Consider the following 20529-nt stretch of genomic DNA (forward strand, 5'->3'; position numbering starts at 1 on the left):
AGATGTTTATAGTGAGCAAATCAATAAGCTGTGGGAACTCCCTACAGCATGTGAGATTGAGAAGTTATTCTTAGAGCCATGCCTTAATTAGAAAAATATGTCGAGTGTTAGAATGGTTTGAAGAGAGAGAGACCCGGGCTAGAGAGGGCACTTGGACGGGTCTAACAATCCATTTGAGAGGCATGATGGGCTGGAGTTAGAGTGGCCGTGATAGGAACAAGTTGGGTAATACTCGCTAGAAACCATCCCAGACAGAATGTACAGAATGTGCTGATTAGATATGGGGCACAAAGCAGTTGGCTCCCAGGAAAGAATGGCAGTGCCAGTCACGGAGATTCTGGAGAAGTGGGTTTGTGGGGAGTAGGGAGGTGGGAGGGGGAACATATCAGCAGGTGTCAGTGGGAGCCTCAGGAAGAGATATCCAAAAAAGAGGGAAATGTGAGGGGCATGATACAGTGTTATGATTCATCAGAACCCAAACCGTGATGTGAATCACCAAGTAACAAAGAACATGAAAAGCCAAAAAGCAAGCTGAGGAAAGATTCAAGGGGGACAGTCACTGCAAATTAAAATTTCCCCGTCATTCTGAATTTCTCTGAGAGTAGTGACTCTAAAATCAACTATTAACCAAGGCTCAATAGTCGGCCACCAAGCATCTGAAAAGAACAGTATTATCCATAGTTGGATGGATAATATCCATTATCCAAGTTCCTCAAAGAGGGATTGTAAAAGCAATGCCCTTTCACACATTTGGCAACATGACAACCTTTACATAGTGTTGAAATCGTAGCTCAGAAAAGTTAAAAACAGAACCACCCTCCGATCCCCAAATTGCACTGCTAGGTATTTACCCAAAGAATACAAAAATACTAATTCAAAGGGATACATGCACCCGCCCTGATGTTTATAGCAGCAGTATCTACAATAGCCAAATTATGAAAACAGCCCAAGCATCCATCAACGGATGAATGGGTAGAGAAGAAGTTGTGTCTAGATACAACGGAATATGAATCAGCTATAAACAAGAATGAACTCTCGCCGTTTGCAATGACATGGGTGGAGCTAGAGAGTATTATGCTAAACAAAATAAGTCAGTCAAAGAAAGATAAATACCGTATGATTTCACTCATATGTGGAATTTAAGAAACAAAACAAATGAGCAAAGGGGGAAAAGAAAGAGAGAGAGAGAGGGAAAGCAAGAAACAGACTCTTACCCATAGAGAACAAATTGGTGGTTACCAGAGGGGAGGTGGTGGGGGGATGGGTGAAATAGGTGATAGGGATTAAGGAGGGCATTTGTTGTGACAAGCACCAGCTGCTGTAGGGAAGTGTTGGGAGAGAGAAATATATACATTTATACAATGAACGTATACGATGCATTTACCTAAATGTATTGTATAAATGTACACATATACAATAAATGTACATATTTATACAATAAGCGTACAATAAATTCAATTCAAAGAACTGTACACATCTTATAGGGAGTCTAGGTTGCAAAGTCAGGGTGTAAAGAGGAGACGACATACAGTCAAAACTCCTCTGGAGAAATCCCTTGGGAACGTGCCACATTAAGACGACACAGAGTCTCCCTAATTCTAACATGGCCGATTTTCCCTCTAATCTTGACCTAGATGGTAGTTTCTTCTAACGAGCCCCAGATGAAGAAGTTGGCTGGAACTGAGGAACTATGTGTTATGAGATGTACACGGTATCATTAACATTAGAGAGCCATGGGAACGAAGACCCGTCATGGGAATAAACAGAATCCACCTCGGGCTCACTCGAAACCCCAGACAAATTGCATGGAATGGAAGGCAGGGTGGGATGGCCCAAACCATTTAAATTTACACACCGTGTGGGCCTGTGTGTGCGCGTGTGGGCCTGTGTGTGCGCATGTGTGCGTGCATACAGTTGAGTTTGTGCAAGTTGAATGAATACAAGTTGAGACTCCGTTGTGTTGAGCATTGCTCACGTATCAGGGGTTGTGTTAGACGTAAAGGCAACAAAAATTATCAGGTGTAGCTTCTACCTTTGAAGCTCAGTCTCGAAGTCCGCTGGGAACACAAACACAGCACTGCAAGACTAATAATAGTACAGTGTGATACGGGAGGAGTGAGTCCATGGCAGTGAGAATTAGGAAAGTCTTTTCAGAGAGTGACCGTAAGTTGACTCTTACAAGAAAGGCCCATGTCAGTCAAGTGAGGGAGAAGGAGAAAAAGCCCAGAAGGTCGTGGCAGGACAACTGACATGAGTCGAGGCAGGGACGGTGGAAGTGGCACATTTGGGACTCACAAGTCACCCAGGTAGAGCTGGAGTACAGCGTGGGATGGGGCACATAGCGAGAGAAGGTGCTGGAAAGCCTAAGAGACCAGACGGCAATGAGTGCCCTGCGCTCAGTGAAGGGGCTAGGACATCATGCTGGAGGTGATGAGGATCTGCTTGAAGGTTTTCAAGGAGAGAGATGATCACATGATCAATTTTTATAAATGTCATCCTTGTCACTATGGAGATGGATGAAAGCAGGCTGAGAATACAGTCGGGAAAAATATGTTGACCCTTGAATAACGGCAGGTGTTAGAGGTGCCAACCCCCTGTGCAGGAGAAAATCCACACATAACACTTTTTTAAATGTTTATTTATTTTTTGAGACAGAGAGAGAGAGAGAGAGAGAGAGGATGAGTGGGGGAGAGGCAGAGAGAGAGGGAGACACAGAATCCAAAGCAGGCTCCAGGCTCTGAGCTGTCAGCACAGAGCCTAACACGGGGCTCCAACTCACGAACGGCGAGATCATGACCTGAGCTGAAGTCGGACGCTTAACCGACTGAGTCACCCAGGCGCACCCCACATAACCCTTGACTCCCCCGGAACGTAAGTACCAGTAGCCTACTGTTGACTGGAAGCCTTACCAATGGCAAACAGCCAATGAACACATATTTTGTATATCATATGTATCATGGACTGTGTTGTGACAATGAAGTAAGCTAGACAAAAGAAAATGTTAGGAAGAAAATCATAAAGAAGAGAAAATACATTTATAGGGCTCTATTGTAAAAAAAAAAAACACACCTGTAACTGGACCCACGCAGTTCAAACCCGTGGGTTTGTTGTAATTAGAAACGAGACGAGGGGCGCCTGGGGGGGGGGGTGTAGTCGGTTAGGCATCCGACTCTTGATCTCGACTCAGGTCATGATCCTGCGGTTCGCGAGGTCAAGCCCCACGTTGGGCTCTGCGCTGACGGTGTAGAGCCCACTTGGGATTCCATGTCTCCCTCCCTCTCTGCCCCTCCCCTGCTTGTGTGTGCTCTCTCTCCCTCTTTCAAAATAAACCAATAAACTTTAAAAAGAAAGAAAGAAAGAAAGAAAGAAAGAAAGAAAGAAACAAGACTATATTGTAGGAGACAAGAGAAGACAGATGGCGGCACCAGAAACAGAGAGGAGGCGGACAGCCAGGTTCAGTTTATTGACTGTTCAGTCTGTAGTCAGCGCTATGCCAAAAACTTACACCCATCGCCTTGCTTCTTCTGCCAGTAACACCTATGAAGGTGGGGTGGCCAGGTCACATCGTCCCCGTGGCCGTCATACGAGGTGCCCACCTCAGTTCATGTACCACGTCCACTAAGAAGGCTTCCCCAACTCACCCCATTCAAAGCAGGTCCTTTTCCGTATCAGCCTGTGTTCTCTGCAGAGCACTGAACAGAATCTCTAATTATCTTATCTGTCTGCTTTTTTTTATCCGTGTCCCACGTCTAGAACATACACCCCACGAGAGCAGGGGTCTTATTTGTTTCATGCACTACTGTATCCCAGTACTTAGCACGGTATCTAGGTGCTCAACATTTATTAAATGATGACATTTTATAGATATTTATTACAGACGACCTTTTAGAGGTGAAGGCCAGAATCACAACAATAACGATAAAAATTAACGCTTAAAATATGGGCTGGGCAATAGTCCAACTCATTGAAGCCTCACGTATTTGATACAAAATTATTATTTTCCGCATTACAGATGGGAAACTGAGGTCCCCAAATTCAGGTCACTGGTCCAAGGTCACACAGCTTGTAAACGGCAAAGCAGGGATTCAAATGCAGGCAGTTTGGCTCCAGGCTCCACGCTTTCACCACCTTGGCTTTGCTACTTGAAGACTGGGCTTTTGTATAAACACCGGGTCATGTGGCTGGGATGGGGCAGCTAGGATTCCAGCCTGGCTCTCCCCAACTCTTGGAACCCAAGCTCCAGGGAAAGCCAGATCCCCCAGGATGGGGCAGTGAGAACGACGGAGAGAGAGAACCCAGCCTGCAGGGAAGAGCTAGAAGAGGACACACAAAGGCGACTGTGTAAGTTGTGTTTTGAGTGCGTTGGATTTGCGGTGCTCCTTGTATCCGCTCTATCCTTCGTGTGCCTCCTGCTTTTGGAGCAGAGCATGTTCCTCAACCCTTCCGATTCCCTCTTCACCTCTCGGTAAAATGGCAAAATGTGTGTTTCAATACTGACCAGACGAGATTCTTGAGAAGATTAAGCTGAGATAATGCAGACCCAGATGGGGCAGATGGGCAGTCCCCTCCTCTTTCCTGGACCTCCTGCTCACACAAAAAAGCCCCGAGTTCCAGAAAGAGGGGCTAACCATCCAGATGACTTAGGGAACAAGAGAGAATATTTTTGGGTGGGTCCCATTATACATCATTCCTCAAGCTCAACAAGACTCCGAATCCCCTAAGGTTCATCTTCTGGACACTTGCAGTTTTTACAATAATTAATGAAGGATCCATAAACCAGGTATAATTTAATCTAAATGTGTAATACAGATCTTATCTCTCCTTCCTCTAGAAATTTCTTTTTCTTTTTCTTTTTTTAAAATTTCTTGCTAGGTTATATGAAATACTTGTCTTTGGGTAAGTCACATATTTTCATCTTAGTTTCTCTTCTACAAAATGGGGATGATAGCCTTCCTTTTACAGGGGTCTTGTAAGGATTAGACGAGATCATGCGTAAGTACTTTTGCAAAATAAGTACTATCCAAACATAACAAAGAAACATTATTAAAAATGTTTTTATGTGGGGCGCCTGGGTGGCGCAGTCGGTTAAGCGTCCGACTTCAGCCAGGCCACGATCTCGCGGTCCGGGAGTTCGAGCCCCGCGTCGGGCTCTGGGCTGATGGCTCAGAGCCTGGAGCCTGTTTCCGATTCTGTGTCTCCCTCTCTCTCTCCCCCTCCCCCGTTCATGCTCTGTCTCTCTCTGTCCCAAAAATAAATAAACGTTGAAAAAAAAAATTAAAAAAAAAATGTTTTTATGAGACAGAAGGGGTATGTTTATTGAGATGACACCACTTCCACAGAAGTAATTTAATTAGTATTCTCCAAGTTACGATCGTTCAAAGGCTTAAAGCTTTAGGTCTTAACCTGAATCTTGCCCTTCTAATACCAGATGGAGATGTTCATTAACACTCTACCCACAAGACAAGGAACGCTCTTGCAGTGGGGAGCGTCCTTTAGTCTGACCAGCATCACCCTAAGGAACCGTCTTCAACTGTAGCCTGCCCCTTGGGAAAGTGACCCAACAAAGGCTCGTCAGTATCCTTCACCCCCTCGATTTGGTTAGGGATAGTGATTTGCACCAAGCAGGACAAATACGATGTCTCCCCTAAACTTGTTGCTAGAACTCTCAGGAAAAAGACTCTCTTGTCCCCTAAGAGTGCCAACTGTCAGAACCAAGAAACGAGAGCTACTTGTGGCCATCTCTGACAGCAGGTGGGGGGAGTCTGTCTGAATGGGGCCACCACAGGCAGACAGAGTGACCAACTTGGCCCAATTCACCTGGGGCTTTCCTGGTTGTAGCACTGGGAGTCCCATACCTGGGACCCCCGCCCCCCCACCTTTAGCTCTGGACAAAGAGACAGTTTTTCACACCACAGAGAGACCATCTGGCAGACAGTGTCCTGAATTCCTGAATATGTTGTTTCCACTCTTGATCCAGATTTTTTGGAGTCCTTTCTTGGGCATCTCAATTCTGTGACCCGGTAGGCTCTTGCGTCTATTTAAGCAACTTTGAGTTGTGTTTCTGTCGCTTGCCACTTAAAGAGTCATAGCACATTCCCAAAGAATGTGCACATATAAATAAAACTCAGCGTTAAAAAAGCAAAATAAATCGAAGTAGGAAATACGCTATTTTTAGGTTTGAAAAATGAGGAAATGCGATCATGTGGTCACTGCTGAGGTTGAGATAATTTATTTGAAGAAGGGGCTCTGAAAAAAAAAATGTATACAAATGGAAAAAGGAAGAGAGGCAAACGAAAACATTCTTATGGAGGAAAAACCTCACGGCATGAGAAAGGTCAGAGTAATGAATGCACGAGCAAAAATTCAAAAGAATAAACTTACACAGTGAGAAGGGGGGGAAAGTATAGCTGGAAAAAAAAAGTAACAGTTTTGCCTTTTCCATTAGGGATGGACTGGCCCCGAAGTGCGACCAGAAGACAATTTAGCCATGAGAATGGACTGTAAGAAACAAGCCTAGCGGCTGTTTCTGTGGGTACTGAGCAATTTCACAAGATTTAAAGCAAAAATCAAAATGGCCTCTAACATTCCACCATGGGGCAGGGAGGCCAAAGACAATGCTATAGGAATAACCAGAAAAGCTAGAGAAAATGGTGGTTTCTTAAGGTGACACAAATGATTACAAAGATCTGATAAGTTAGAAAATCTAACCATGCACCAGAATTCAAGGTAGACTATTGGCTCTCTGTTTGTGCTCCTGGAGGGTTTCCTTTGAGAATATGGCCAGAAGGGAGAGGTCTAGACCATCTGTCTCTCCAAGAGCCACATGAAATGGGCTGATAGCCACTCCGCCTGGCCTCCCCTGAAGAAGGATGTGAGACTGGCCCTCTTACCCCAAGAGACTCTTTTTGGCTTGTTTTAGCACCATATATTTTTTTTAATCTTTATTTCTTTTTGAGAGAGAGACAGTGTGTGAGCAGGGAAGGAGCAGAGAGAGAGACAGACAGAGAGAAAGAATGCAAAGCAGGTTCCAGGCTCTGAGCTGTCAGCACAGAGCCCGACGAGGGGCTCGAAATCACGAACTGTGAGATCACGACCTGAGCCGAAGTGGGACGCTCAACCCACTGAGCCACCCAGGCTCCCCTAGCACCATTTCTAATTCTAATGCAGATTGGAACAAGCCTAAGGGTTGAAGACCAAGAAATAAATCATTTTTTCAATAGAAACACAACTTGAAAAAAAAAAAAATGCCAGGTGAAGCTACGTAATTCAGTGCTACCTCTGCGAATATTCTTTCTATTGAGTCTCATAAACTATTTTCACTTGGTTTTCTGATGTCATGTAACTGTAGGATACTAGTCATTTCCTTGGTCCTATGACAACTGTGGGTGATTTGGGGAAGCTGATGTACCTGTGCATGGTATTTCTAACACAACCACTTTAAGTTAGGGTGTTAGGCAGAAGAGAGAAGGAACTTTTGAGACAGGAAAGGAACAACACTGTACTTGCACGTTTTGCAAAAACGATGTTGACACCATACATACTGAAGGACTTTTCCTCTTATAACATGACATCGAACATAGAAGAGCTGGGGCATCTGGGTGTCTCATTTGGTTAAGAGTCCGACTCTTGATTTTGGCTCAGGTCATGATCCCAGGGTTGTGAGACTGAGCCCTGCGTGGGGCTCCGTTCTCATGGAGCCTGCCTAAGAGACTCTCTCTCCCTCCGTCCCTCCCCTGCTCACATGCACTCTTTCTCTCTCTCTCTCAAAAAAAAAAAAAAAAAAAAAAAAAGCTGATATGGTTAAAAGCTATCTCGTAATGAAGGACCAGACTCACATCCCAAATCTTAAGTCCCAAAGGAGACTCAAGCATAAAATCCTGGAGTTACTTGAGGGTGTGATTGGATTTTACATTGCCTTTGAAGATGGAGATATCCAACACGGGCTAGAGCATTTGATGATACTTATTTAATTTAATTTATTTATTTAGAGAGAGAAAGAGAGAGCATGAGCAAGGGAGGGGCAGAGAGAAAAGGAAAGAGAGAGAATCCCAAGCAGGCTCTGCACTGTCAGCAAGGAGTCCTACCTGGAGCTCGAACTCATGGACCCATGAGATCATGACCTGGGCTGAAACCAAGAGTCAGATGCTTAACCAACTGAGCCACCCAGGCACCCGATGATTTTTTTTTTTTAATACCTTGCAATTCATGAAGGCCCCATGTACAAGCAGGATATCCTTCTGCTTTCTCCCTAAACCAGAATGCCATCCTGCATGTAAGAAAGGAAGGAAGCAAAGCCACAGGAGGCGTCACATTATCCTGAAAAGCATCCCTTGTAGAATCAGATCTGACAGACCACTGACCCTGGACCATGCTTGCTTTTCTCCCTGGAGGATGCTCTTGGTGGAGCTCTCACCTCCGAAGGAGATGGAATGCATTTGCCAAGGCTAATGGGCAACCGGGAATCTAGACTCACCAACATTTCCACCTTCCTACAAATTCCTCATAGCTATATGTGCAGTGTTCATGTCGTTCTGGGCATTGAGTCTTCCGCAAGGAGAGGCAAAGGCAGAGATGAAGGGGGTCTTCTTACCTGGGCTCTCATTTGGTAGTTGGGGAGATTTGAGGCTCCAAGAGATTATGTGATTTACATGGAGCCATACTATCTCTCTGAGAAGGCAGAAGCCAGCATACCATACCACAGCCTATAGAAAAAATGGTTTCCTTTCCTCTGCCTGTCTACATATCAGTCTTGGTCTCCTATCTTGTCTATTTTTCTAGGGCTGGAAAATGGGGGGGGGGTGTGGAAGATTGTTTTTTCCTTTGGTTTTCTCTTTATTTATTTACTTTGAGAGGGAGGGAAAGAGAGAGTGCAGGAGGGGCAGAGAGAGAGACAGACAGACAGACAGACAGACAGAGAGAATTCCAAGCAGGCCCTGCTCTGACAGCGAGGAGCCCAACTCGGGCTCAATGCGGGGTCTCACTCATGGCTCAATCCCAGGAACTGTGAGATGACCTGAGCTGAAACCAAGAGACGGACACTCAACTGACTGAGCCACTCAGGCAACCCTCCTTGGTTTTCTTATATTGATTTGACATTGAGAAGACTGATCATCCATCTGTCACAGTAACCAGACATTTAACCCCAGCCTAAATACGTGTTTTTCTTCTTTCAAGATGTGACGATTCAGGCTTTTGCTAAGAAATGCCTTCATCTCAGACCAGATGTAAGGAACCGCATGGCTGGTACCAAATGTTATAAATCAAAAGGGAATAGTGAAAAAAGGAAGGGATAAATATTGAAATGTGAAAACCAGCCTCTAAGTACTGAGTCCCTCCCAAATTATATGACAATGATGGAAACCACAGACAGAAGGTGGGAAGATGGCGGCCATCCGGAGAGGGAGGCCAGGAAAGCCAGAGGGCACAGAACAAGAGCCAACCCTGTTCCCCAAGCCAGTCGCCCTGAGATTCAGAGCCCAAACGTGGTATTTTCCAGAGAATGCTGGCATGTTTATTGCCCAGCAGGCCCTGCCCTGCAGCCTGAGAGGACCTACCAGTGTTTCCAACTTGGCAGGCCCCCAAAACCAGAACAATGATTGTTTTTCTCCTGCTATAATAATGCTGTTGAGTTCATCAGAGGTCCATTTTGTATTTTTCATGGAGACCAAAGCTTGAGATTTCCTGCAGAAGAGATTCTCTCATGTTTCATGTAGTTTTAAAAAGAACCCATCTGGTCCATTAGTAAAGGTGGAAATGTTCTGATGAGAAAAGAAGGAGCTGTTCCTAGAATCTCATTCTTGAGCTAAAGCAAAATGTATTTTCTTTTCCAAAAAAAAAAAAAAAAAAAAACCACCAAAAAAAAAAACCCTACCCGTGTGATACGGTATACACACGAGTCCAACCATTTCTCAACTCGCCGGGTCTGAGGGAGACAACTCTGGTGTAAAGCTTCATGCTTGGCCATTCGTTCATTCACTCACTCACTTATCTACTATATATTTATTGACCATTTACTATCTGTTCTAAGCACTGAGGATGCTTAGCAGTTAACAAGATAGGAAAACGACCCCAGCTTCGCACAGCTAATAATGCAGAGGAGGCCAAGAACAACCTCATACAAAGACATTAATGTGATTATTCCAAGGGGTGATACACCCTTTGAAGGAAGAATAAGGGGAGTGGTCAGCTCAGTTCCGCTGAGCTGTAGATATCTGGCTGATGGATGGGGTAGGACGGAGAAGCGCTGGCAAGAGAGGGTCTGGCAAATTTGGGGGAAAGAAGGAACACCACTATGGACTGACAACAGTAATACCTATCGTGGTAAAGATTTAGTAAGCTGAACGCAAAAGAACACGATCAGTTGTAAAGCCATACCTCTGAAAGGTATTCCTTGGCCGTGCTAGAACCTGATTCTGCATCCAGAAAGGATCAGAGAGAACTACAGATGTTCCCTTTCATCTTGCACGTCTACTAAAAGGGAGCAGGCTCTCGAACGGCCTTTCCAAGTACGGCACGCTGCTGTCCCCTGAAACACGGCGTCGCACATACCTGGGATCCTGTTGAGCGTCACCCAGAAATGCTCATCAGGACTGAAAGTATCTTTGGACCACCGGAGCAAGTCAACCGCCCGCGGGTCACGGAGGACAAAGTCGGTAAACTCTCTTGATAGAGCCACGTAGGCAGAGCCGAAGTAAATGGTGAGGTTATGGGGAGGAGGTGATTTCAACGCTGTGGTTCTGATCACATAGGAAAGCTCTTTGCCCAGGTGCTCCCGGTGGACGTATTTAGTCCGTCCAATGGCGTGGGCTGGGGGCAGCACCCCCGGGGTAATGTTTTTCCCTTTAAATCCTTTCAGATACCGGACTATCTCCTTGTTGGTTTTCAGGGGGAAATCTTGCCCACACGTGTTGATGGCGTACCTCCATGGGACCTTGGAGGCCGCAAGATCTTTGACGCAGTTCAGGTCGGCCTGGAGCCTGGAAATCCCCCCATAGACCACTGGCTCCATTCTAGAAGCCAGAAAAGCATTTGGGAAGCAGCTCAGTAATTGCTCCACCGCGCCTTTAAATTCGACCGTCGCCTTTTCATCCACGTGAACACAGTAGACGTTCTGAGGCATGTAAATCGCTCTAAAGAGCCTTGCAAAGGTATCGAAATGGTGATGGATGACCATTATATACGCCAAAGGAAATTCAGCTTCTTCTTTAGACAGAGGGGCTGTGATGTAGTGGCTTTGGGTCAGGTATTCCCGGCAAGAAGACTTGTGTTGAATCCTCAGTTTGTTTCTCCACAGGAAAGGCGTTCTGCCTTTGATAAAGGATGTGCAAACCTGAGTCAGCATCCAAGTGTCTGAATTATTTAGCCTCTGGAAGCCCGGCTCTCCCCCGAACCCAAACACGTAGAGCACGATAAAAAGGACGACGCAGGAAACAGAAACTACGAAGAGGTAACGCATGGATGAAGGCAGCATGCCTCCCGGAGAAGCAGGTTGTCAATGACGGGCAAAATCTGCCAGGCCTCCCCCAAGCTTACTTCTCCCTCTGCGTTCTTATTCTGGCACATACTCCGGGAACTCCTAGCCTGAAGGACGCGCTGGGAATCGATCCCCTTTCAGGCCGGGGAGTCCCGCTGCTGGCTCCGGCCCCCGTGCTGATATGAGCAACCGGTCCCGCCTCGCGGTCTCGGCTTCTCAAACCGCCTTTGTCTAAAGCCCAGCAGCAGGTTCCAGAAGCCCGGCGTTTTCCCTCCCTCCGCTTCCCTGCCCGCATCTGCTGGCTGTGGCCCTAAAACACCGGCAACTCCTTTCCCCTGCGGATTTCGTTTCTCAGATCTCTTTTCTTTCAGTTCCCATGTGTTTCCCGCACCACGCCCCCCCCCAGCCTCCCCCCTCCCCCCCCTCCCCCCTCCCCCGCTTGTTATTGCCATTCAGGGAATTAGCACAGTGAAAGGCAAAGCTGAAATGTGTTCTGGCAGGCGTGCCGTTTCCTGCTGGCCATCCACGGGCTGTGGGGTTATCCCCTCCTGTGGCTCGTGGCAATCCCCCCTTCCAGGGGTCCCCCCACTCTTCCAGGTGACGCGGCCTCCATGCTCAAATGCTTTAAGGAATACAACCAATGCTTTAATGACAAAAGTGACTGAGGTGACAGAGATCTAAAATGAAAAAAAAAAAAACAACATCATCCATCCTGGCTTTCCGGCCCCGCCCTACCCTTTTCTAAAACCAGAGATCACAGGACTTCCAGTCGTGGGGGGAATCAGACAGCGCAGGCTCCTGGTCCTGTGACTCATAGGTGAGGTGCCATGAGGTGCCAGCCGCACCCCCTCACCCCACCCCACCCCACCCCCCGCCCCCACCGGCTTACGCATCCACTGCGGGCTTGTCACAGAATGTTGGGGTCACAGAACAAGTCCCCAGCTGCACCCCCTGATTTCCTTAAGGCCCTAGAGCTCCACCGGAAAGAACTTGAATCCTGGCCACAAGTGACGTTCAGATTCGGGGACCCCGGGGCGGAGGGAGGGGTCACTCGGGTTTTAAACACCCAGAGAACATCGTCTAATACTCAGATACATCCTTTATATCGGCTCAGTCGGATACTGACCACCTAGGATGGGCGCGATTTCCCCCAACCTGTAAATAGCAGTGTTTTGGGTAAAGAATATCAAGCTCTTCGACTTAGAAGTTTCTTGTCTTCAACCCTTCACTTTCCCACCAGCTGTTTTTTTTTAATATAGATGAATATATTTTATTTAAAATGACTTCGAAAATGCCAGTTCAACCACTGAATGCCTTCCCATCTCTCCTCGCTCTCTGAATTCAGAACCCCAGTCCCTCCATCCTGTGGCATTAACTCACAATGCACATTGAGCCCCCACCCCGTGAAGAAATGATGCCCTCCAAGGTGCTTTCTCTCCTTCCTTTGGAAAAGCCTCTACGCTGCTATTAATGAAACAAATAGGACAATATGCTGATTCCTTGCTTTGGCCCGGATAGGAAAACAAATGTGAGCCCCGGCAATCCGAAACCACCCTGCTCCAAGTAAATGCCACGTCATTTCCTGAACACAGTGGTTTTTTTGTTTTTGTTTTTGTTTTCAAGTCAACTCGACGACCAACGCCGGGCTCGAACTCACAAGCCCAGAGCCCAAGAGTTACACGCTCCATCAACCGAGCCCTGTAGTTTTTCTTTCTGCCAGGGTCCATTGTTCCCATTTTTTATTCTTCCAACTTATACCTTATTTTCCTCTCTCCTTTACTAAATCCTCCCCGTTCTTTAAGACCCGCCACAGATAAACTCCATGTAGGACCCACCTTCAGATTTTTAGGCCAAGTGGAAAAGAGAAAAGGTAACCCTTATGCGGGTAAAGCAGATGAGTCTAATTCTCAGTGTCTTCCACGGAATAGAGCAAAGAAAACGGTGGAGAGCGCGTGATAATGGAAAGCTCAGTGCCGAGCTTCTCTTCTTCCAAATAATACCTTTAAAGATTAGCTTATTGTATATTTTATTTCAAAACAACAGAGAGTAATTTCAGCATCTCGTTTGGCAAAGCCTCTTGGCTTAGAGTGAATATTAATGCATTTGCAGTCTGACAAAGTGTTCAGCGTACAGACGCATAACTTAATCAGGCCAACTGAGCCTGTTTACGTTGCTGTTTCCAACTGGCCGATAACACAGGGTTTCAGATCTACACAGGCTTAGGGGACAGACATTATAATGCCATTATATTAAGAAATAAACACACACCAGCCCAATTAGGAGCGATCCTAATGTTTCTGTATTCAATCTATTACCTCGAATGGCATTGTTTGCGTGTTAAACATATAGCTGTTTTTCCTCTCTGCCCTTTCGGCTGTCCTTGGGCCAATTTGCCCCCCTCCCCCCAGATTCTGGTATTTAGAAAAAAAAAAAAAAAGCTCCCAGGAGAACCTTTTAAGAAACTTCATGTTGCAATAGAGAAAGGCTGTACCTGTTACCTTTCCCTCCTAATAGGCCAGAAGACCTGCTTACTCAGAACACACACCACGGCGTGTGTTTTCACTACTGAGACTGAACACCTCAGCCTTCCTTCCCTACACACCTTTGACTACAGGCAGGGACCGGTTTGGCACCTGCAGACCTAGCAACCAAACCTCAGGGCTCCTTTGGAAGCAGTTATTCCCGAACCAGCCAATTAATCAGGCTAGACGGTTGACTCTCCCCTGGGGCCACCTTCAGAGCCTGCTCTTCATTCCATTCAGCAGTTTTTATTTTCTGTACATTATTTAAGAATTTTTCCAGCTATGGAGCTGTCCAGAACACAGCTCCAAAATGAAGAGGGTATCCCTTTATTTGAAATGATAGAAGACTCAGAATCTCTATGAAATAAAGAAATGGGGGCGCCTGGGTGGCTCAGTCGGTTAAGTGACCGACTTCAGCTCAGGTCATGATCTCAGGTTGTAAGTTTGAGCCCCGCATCGGGCTCTGTGCTGACAGCTCGGAGCCTGGAGCCTGCTTCGGATTCTGTGTCTCCCTCTCTTTCTGCCCCTCCCCTGCTCATGCTCTCTCTCTCTTTCTCTGTCTCAAAAATAAATATAAATATTAAAAAAAAATTTTTTTTTAAATAATCAAAGAGGTGAAAGAGTATTCTCGGACATCCCAGCACTGATCGGCTTCCCATGTGAAGGGGGAGACCTAAAGAGGGCTGAGCTGAAGGCAGTGGCACAACAGAAATTGTGGCTAACCAGGCAGTCGTAAAAGGCCTTGCATGAAGCACTTGGCCTTCATCTTGCTGCAAAGGAACACCAAAGACATTTTTAGGTGGAGGAGCATTCCCAGGCAACACATGCCAACAGGAGGACAGGAGGAAGGGCGAGAGCAAAATAATCCACGGTGAGAAGTTTACGTCAGCCCATAAACGCTTACGTTTATAATGATAATATAATCACGTTAATAATGATAATAATCAGAGCACCGGGGTGGCTCAGTGGGTTAAGTGTCTGACTCTTGATTTCGGCTCAGGTCACGATCTCAGGGCTCGTGGGTTCGAACCCTGCGTCTGGCTGTGCGCCGAAGGTGTGGGGCCTGCTTGGGATTCTCTCTCTCCCCCCTCTCTCTGCCCCTCCCCCGCTTGTGCGCGTGCACACGGGCTCTCTCTCTGTCTTAAAAGAAATAAATAAAAACATTAAAAAAATAAAGTGTTTAAAAAATAATAATTGTAAATAAAGCCTCTGAAAGTATGAGGTAAAGGTGCTGGCTACACCTTAATAAGTGTCTTCTAGAAACAAGTCCAAGGCTTTAATGAACCGGAACATCAGATGTGGCATCTTTTGAGTTTTTCCTTAGATACAGAAATGCAGATAGAAGGATTTAAAAGTCCCAGGGTCGCTAAGAAATTAGTGGAAAGTCTAGACTTGCTTTTTCACTCCCTCAACATTGTAACGTAGAAATGTGTATGTTACCTTATTTATACTATTTACCTGTTTGTATGTGTTGAATGAATGAATGAAAGACCACACCCCCAGGTTCCAGGTGCTCATGGGTAAATGCGCTCTTAGCTGGAACTGGGAACAGAACAACTGGTGTCTTTTATTTTGACACACAAAAACTGACCAGATTGATTGACCAGATAGATGAAACGATATTTAAAAAACCACAACTTTCAATCAAATTTCTGTGGGAAACCATGCAAGATGTGTTTTCATTTGAATATCAAGAAGGGGTGCCCATTCACCCCCACAATATTGCTAACAGGTCATGGTGCAAAACTCAGGACACCTGGGTTCTAGTTACTGTTCCACCTTTAACTGATTATGTGATCTTGGGCCCCCACTTGCTTCGTCTTAAAAAAAAGATGCTCCCGGGGTGCCTGGGTGGCTCAGTCGGTTAAGCGTCTGTCTCCTGGTTTCGGCTCAGGTCATGATCTCATGGTTCATGAGATCAAGCCCACCATGGGGCTCAGCACTGACAGCACAGAGCCTCTCTCTCCCTCTTTCTCTGTCTGCCCCTCCCCTACTCTTGTGCTTGTGTGCATTCTCTCTCTCTCTCTCAAAATAAATAAACTTAAAAAAAAAAAAGGATGTTCTCTATGGTCCCTTTTGGCTAAAATTATGGCCCTTTGAGCTGTAATTCAGAATGTGAAAGGTGAGTCCACAAAGCAGCAGTGACGAATCCAGGAAGTGTGAAGTATGACCCCCGTCCCGCAGGAGATCATCTCCTCCCTAGGCTTCAAAATACATTTAGCTGAAAATGCATAACCAATGAAACATAGAAGACTATGGATCCGTTCCAAACAAGAGGGTAGCCACTAAACGTAGGGGGCGCTCAGAGGAGAAAAAGCTCCCTAGAAGCTGGGATGGTGAGAAAGCGCCTTCAACGTGTGTGTTCCTATACTCCGAATCTGGAGAAGGCATCCATTCCAGTTGGAGACGTTACAGGAGGGAGCAAGAACACAAAAACAAGAAAGCCCAATGTGGAGAAATTTCCCAGGCAGAGTTGTGAATCTAGAACCTCACAGGCTGAGCAGCACATAAAACCTTCCCATCAGTGAGCCGTGACCTCAGAGTACCAGGCCTAGCTAGAAGGTGACCTGTAGGACGGCAGGGACATCTCCCCCCTGTTCCTACCGTGGTCCAGCAACTCCAAGAGTCTTCCCTTGTGTTACAGCCGGCGGGCCATTGGGCACACACTGCGTTCAAAGCTTGTTTAAGAGGTCCAGAATTTAGCGATGGGGAAGGAGTGTTAAAACCTATAATATAAATTTCTATTTCTGTTTCTATTTTAATTTATACCCACCGTTTTATTTTACATATTGGAATAGCATAGGAGAGCTATGCGAGGAGAGCCCTTCATGATTTTTTCTCTTAAGTGGATGTTCTAGTTACGTCTAGTTCTAGATGTGTGATTTTACTGTCCCGATAGTCCTTTCTTCACTCTCCTGTTTCAGCATACACCTAGAGAGACCTAACTATGAATGTCCCACATCAGCACTGAACTGTGTTTGCATTTCCTCATGTACCTTTTCTTTGTTTAATCGCATGTACTTATGTAAACTTCATTACACTTTCATCATTGTTCTGGGACTTGTTTTTCCACTCCCAATTAACTGTTGTCCTTTAGTTGGGAGAGACATTGAGGGGATACAGGCTTGAGCAGGCATACTACATTTAAAATGTTAAATAACAGCAGAATGAAGTTTGTTGAAGGAACATTGAGAGCATAAGTCACACGCTGGCAGAAATGGTTGGGTGAATGAGGTGAGATTATATCATTTCTTGGGTTTGCTGATGGCTGTCTTTTGGAAGGTCATTTTTGTGTGGTTTCCTTTGTTATTGAAGCAGGCCAAATGACTCAGGGATTCATTTTTAATTATAAAATGTAGGTGGGGGGGCACCCGGGGGGCTCAGTTGGTTAAGCGTCCAACTTGGCTCAGATTAAGCAGTTAAGCGTCCATTTCGGCTCAGGTCATGATCTCATGATTCATGGGATTCTCTTTTCCTCTCTCTCTGCACCCCCCCCCCCCCCGTCTCTCAAAATAAATAACTAAACTTAAAAAAATAAAACATAGGGATTTATGTTTTTCCCTTGAATGCAATTCACAGGAAATTCACAGGAATTCACAGGAATTCACAGGCAAGTAGAGAATGTGGACAATCTAATTCCCTTTGGATGGCCAACTACATAAATCTGTTCTGGGGGACCAGATAGTTTGTCAATGGAGGCTTTTGTTTGTGTTTTTCATGATAATGATCATGATGTTAAAGAGAAGAAAGGAGACATTTCCAAAGCACATCTTTAAAACAACAATTCTCCCATAACTGGGGAGTCCTGGGGTTCACTGGGGAAAATCCACCTTCTCCTGAGACACAATCATTTTGCTTTCTATACCCTTCATCTAATTAGCAACAGAAGAAGTTGTTTTCTAGATGGTGGAACCCAAAGCATTATTAAAACTCTCATTTTGGAGGCAGGAAGAAGTTTAACGTGCAGAATCTTAAAACCTAGAGAGCAGGTCCAGAGCATGGTCCAGCTAGATGGGTCACATCACAGCGGTGTGAGGTGAAGTGATCTGCCTCCGATTTTGATGGAGTGAAGGGATCATGGAAACACTTCCTGGATGCTAAAGAGTGCTAAGCAAATACTTGCAAAACACAGTCTACACACATTCAAATAGGCAAATGTCCAAGCATGTGCACATAGGAGGCAATCTCCCCGTAGCTGGAGGCTTAGAAAATGAAAAACAAATGACCCCAAAGAAGTCACGGCCAATTACCACTGATGAAACTTACCACTGAATGTACATGTGGAAGTGAATTCTTTAACCCTGGAAGAACTAAAACATTTGTTTCTAAAAGTGTTCAGCCCAAACTAGGTGTTCTCGTGGCTTGGGGATAAGGATCATCCAGATCAAAAGTATGCAAACTTCTGTCAAGCATCCCATCACCTGGAGGGGTTGTTAAAATACAGGTTGCAAGGCAAGAGGTAGTAACTTCCAGGTGGAATTTAACAATCTGCATTTCTAGCAGGCTCTTGGGACCAACATATACAGCAAGCACACCTGTGCATAATCCCAGTCTCCCACAAAATATGGAACAGGATTATGTACTGACAAAAGCTGATGTTTTGGGCATCTAATATGCCATAAGTTGAATTAGAGGAGGGGTGTAGGAGAGAGATTAAAAAACAAGAATGAGGGGCGCCTGGGTGGCTCAGCATCCGACTCTTGATTTTGGCTCAGGTCATGATCTCATGGTTCGTGGGCTCGAACTCTGCGTTGGGTTCTATTCTGAGCCTGATCGGGATTCTCTCTCTCCCTCTCTCTCTCTGCCTCTCTCCTGCTCACACATGCTCTCTCTCTCTCTCTCTCTAAATAAATAAATAAACTAAAAAAAAAGAAAAGAAAAAGAAAATACAACCAAGAGGAAAAAAAAGAGAGAGAGAGAAAGAGAGAAAAAAAGGCAGAAAATACCAAATCTTGGTGCAGGTGTGAAACACCCTGAACCTCATGTACTGCTGGTCAAAGTGGGAATGGACACAACTCTGGAAAATGCAGTATCTACCAAAGTTGAGCACAGGCAGGTCCTACGACCCAGTGATGCCTTTCCCAGGGATTTTGTCAATAGAAGTGCATACACGTTTATCAAAGGACATGCAAGTCAGTATTCGCTGCAGCCATATTCACAGTAGACCCTAACGCCCACCAACCCAAATGCCATCAGGGTTTCTCAGCCTTCGGACTACTGGCACTTTAGGTTGAACGTGCCTTGTTGTGGGGGCTGTCCCTTGCATTGTAGATTTTTAGCGGTATCTCTGGCTTCTACCCACTAAGTGCCAGTAGCCTCCTTGCCCCCCTCCCACCCCACCGCAAGTGGTGACAACCAAAAATTGTTCCGGGTATCGCCAAATGGTCCCTGGGGAGCAAAATCATCCCTCCTCACCTCATGTACCTCCTTCTGTCTACACAGAAATGAGAATGAAAAGATATAGCTGCCTGAAAAAAAATATATATATATATATATATATAACTGCCTACCACACAAAACGTGAATCTCACAGACACAACACCGAGCAAAAAAAGCCAGACAGAAAAAGAGTACATGTCGTTATTTACATGTTAATGAAGAACAAAGGTGAAAGTAATCTATGGTGTTAGACATCAGGGTAGTGACTGGGATACTGGTCACGTTCTGTGTTTAGATGGTTGTTACTTGGGTGTGTTTTGTCAGTGACACCGCACTGAGCCCAACACTCCTTACTGATCTGTGCGTTTTCCTATGTTATAAAATTCTTCACCAAGAATGAATGAATGAATGAATGAAATGAGTCATGGTCCTTCTTCCAGAAAAACTCTGCCAGGTGAACCTTCCAGGTGAGTGGGGATCAGGAGTCCTGGAATAACGAACGCTCACGAGTTATCATCGCCTGTGGCCAAATACTCTCCAGTACCACGTACTGGAGCCCCCTTACTTGTCCCTTAAGCAACCTGACTGCTAAGGGGGTTCCCCCTCTGGCTCCTGACACCAGCCCACCTGCCCGACGTGGAATTGACACTCAAGAACCTCCCGGTCTGGGGTCACTCGGTGAGGAGGGGTGACCCAGGGCTGGAATGTGAGTCATTGTGCCATCCTGCGCCTCTGCACGCAGGACCCGGAATGGCATCAGTACCCGGATGTGCCCAATCGCTTCTTCCTCCTCCGTTCTGACTTGGGGACACCAGGTGCTCAGATCTTGTCTCACGCTTCCTGGATCCCCAGCCCTTCGCAGTTCTCAGACACCTGCTGTCCCGGTGACTTTTGCCAAGTTTCTTTCTTTCTTTTTTTTTTTTTTTTAATTTAAGCTTTCCTTTCACAGGAAGGCTAAGTCTGAGGCCATCCACATGATTGATATATTGACAGGGGTTTGATACACCATTGCAAGAATTCTGCCAGAATCAGTCACCAGTTTTACCAAAACATGCCCCTGCTCCACAACTTGAATAATGGAGTTGAACAGCTTTCATTTGGCCCTTTTATTGTTATTGGCCCATATATATTTTTTTTAATTTTTTTTTTTTTATT

The 20529-nt window shown here is 45.7% G+C and overlaps 2 protein-coding genes across 2 annotated transcripts in view; both read right to left on the reverse strand.

Annotated features, from left to right (window-relative positions):
• The window catches only part of GCNT2 (glucosaminyl (N-acetyl) transferase 2 (I blood group)), a 58297-nt gene extending 46570 nt beyond the window's left edge, over nt 1-11727 (reverse strand). The window contains exon 1 of the mRNA XM_047859030.1: nt 10549-11727. Within this exon, the coding sequence (XP_047714986.1) occupies nt 10549-11470 (922 nt within the window). The 5' untranslated portion in view covers nt 11471-11727. The remainder of the gene's footprint in view (nt 1-10548) is intronic.
• LOC125165762 (N-acetyllactosaminide beta-1,6-N-acetylglucosaminyl-transferase-like) overlaps nt 1-20529 on the reverse strand; it is a 62249-nt gene that overhangs the window by 23847 nt on the left and 17873 nt on the right. The window lies entirely within an intron of this gene.

This window comes from Prionailurus viverrinus, chromosome B2 (genome assembly GCF_022837055.1).
Source record: "Prionailurus viverrinus isolate Anna chromosome B2, UM_Priviv_1.0, whole genome shotgun sequence".
Lineage (NCBI taxonomy): Eukaryota > Metazoa > Chordata > Mammalia > Carnivora > Felidae > Prionailurus > Prionailurus viverrinus.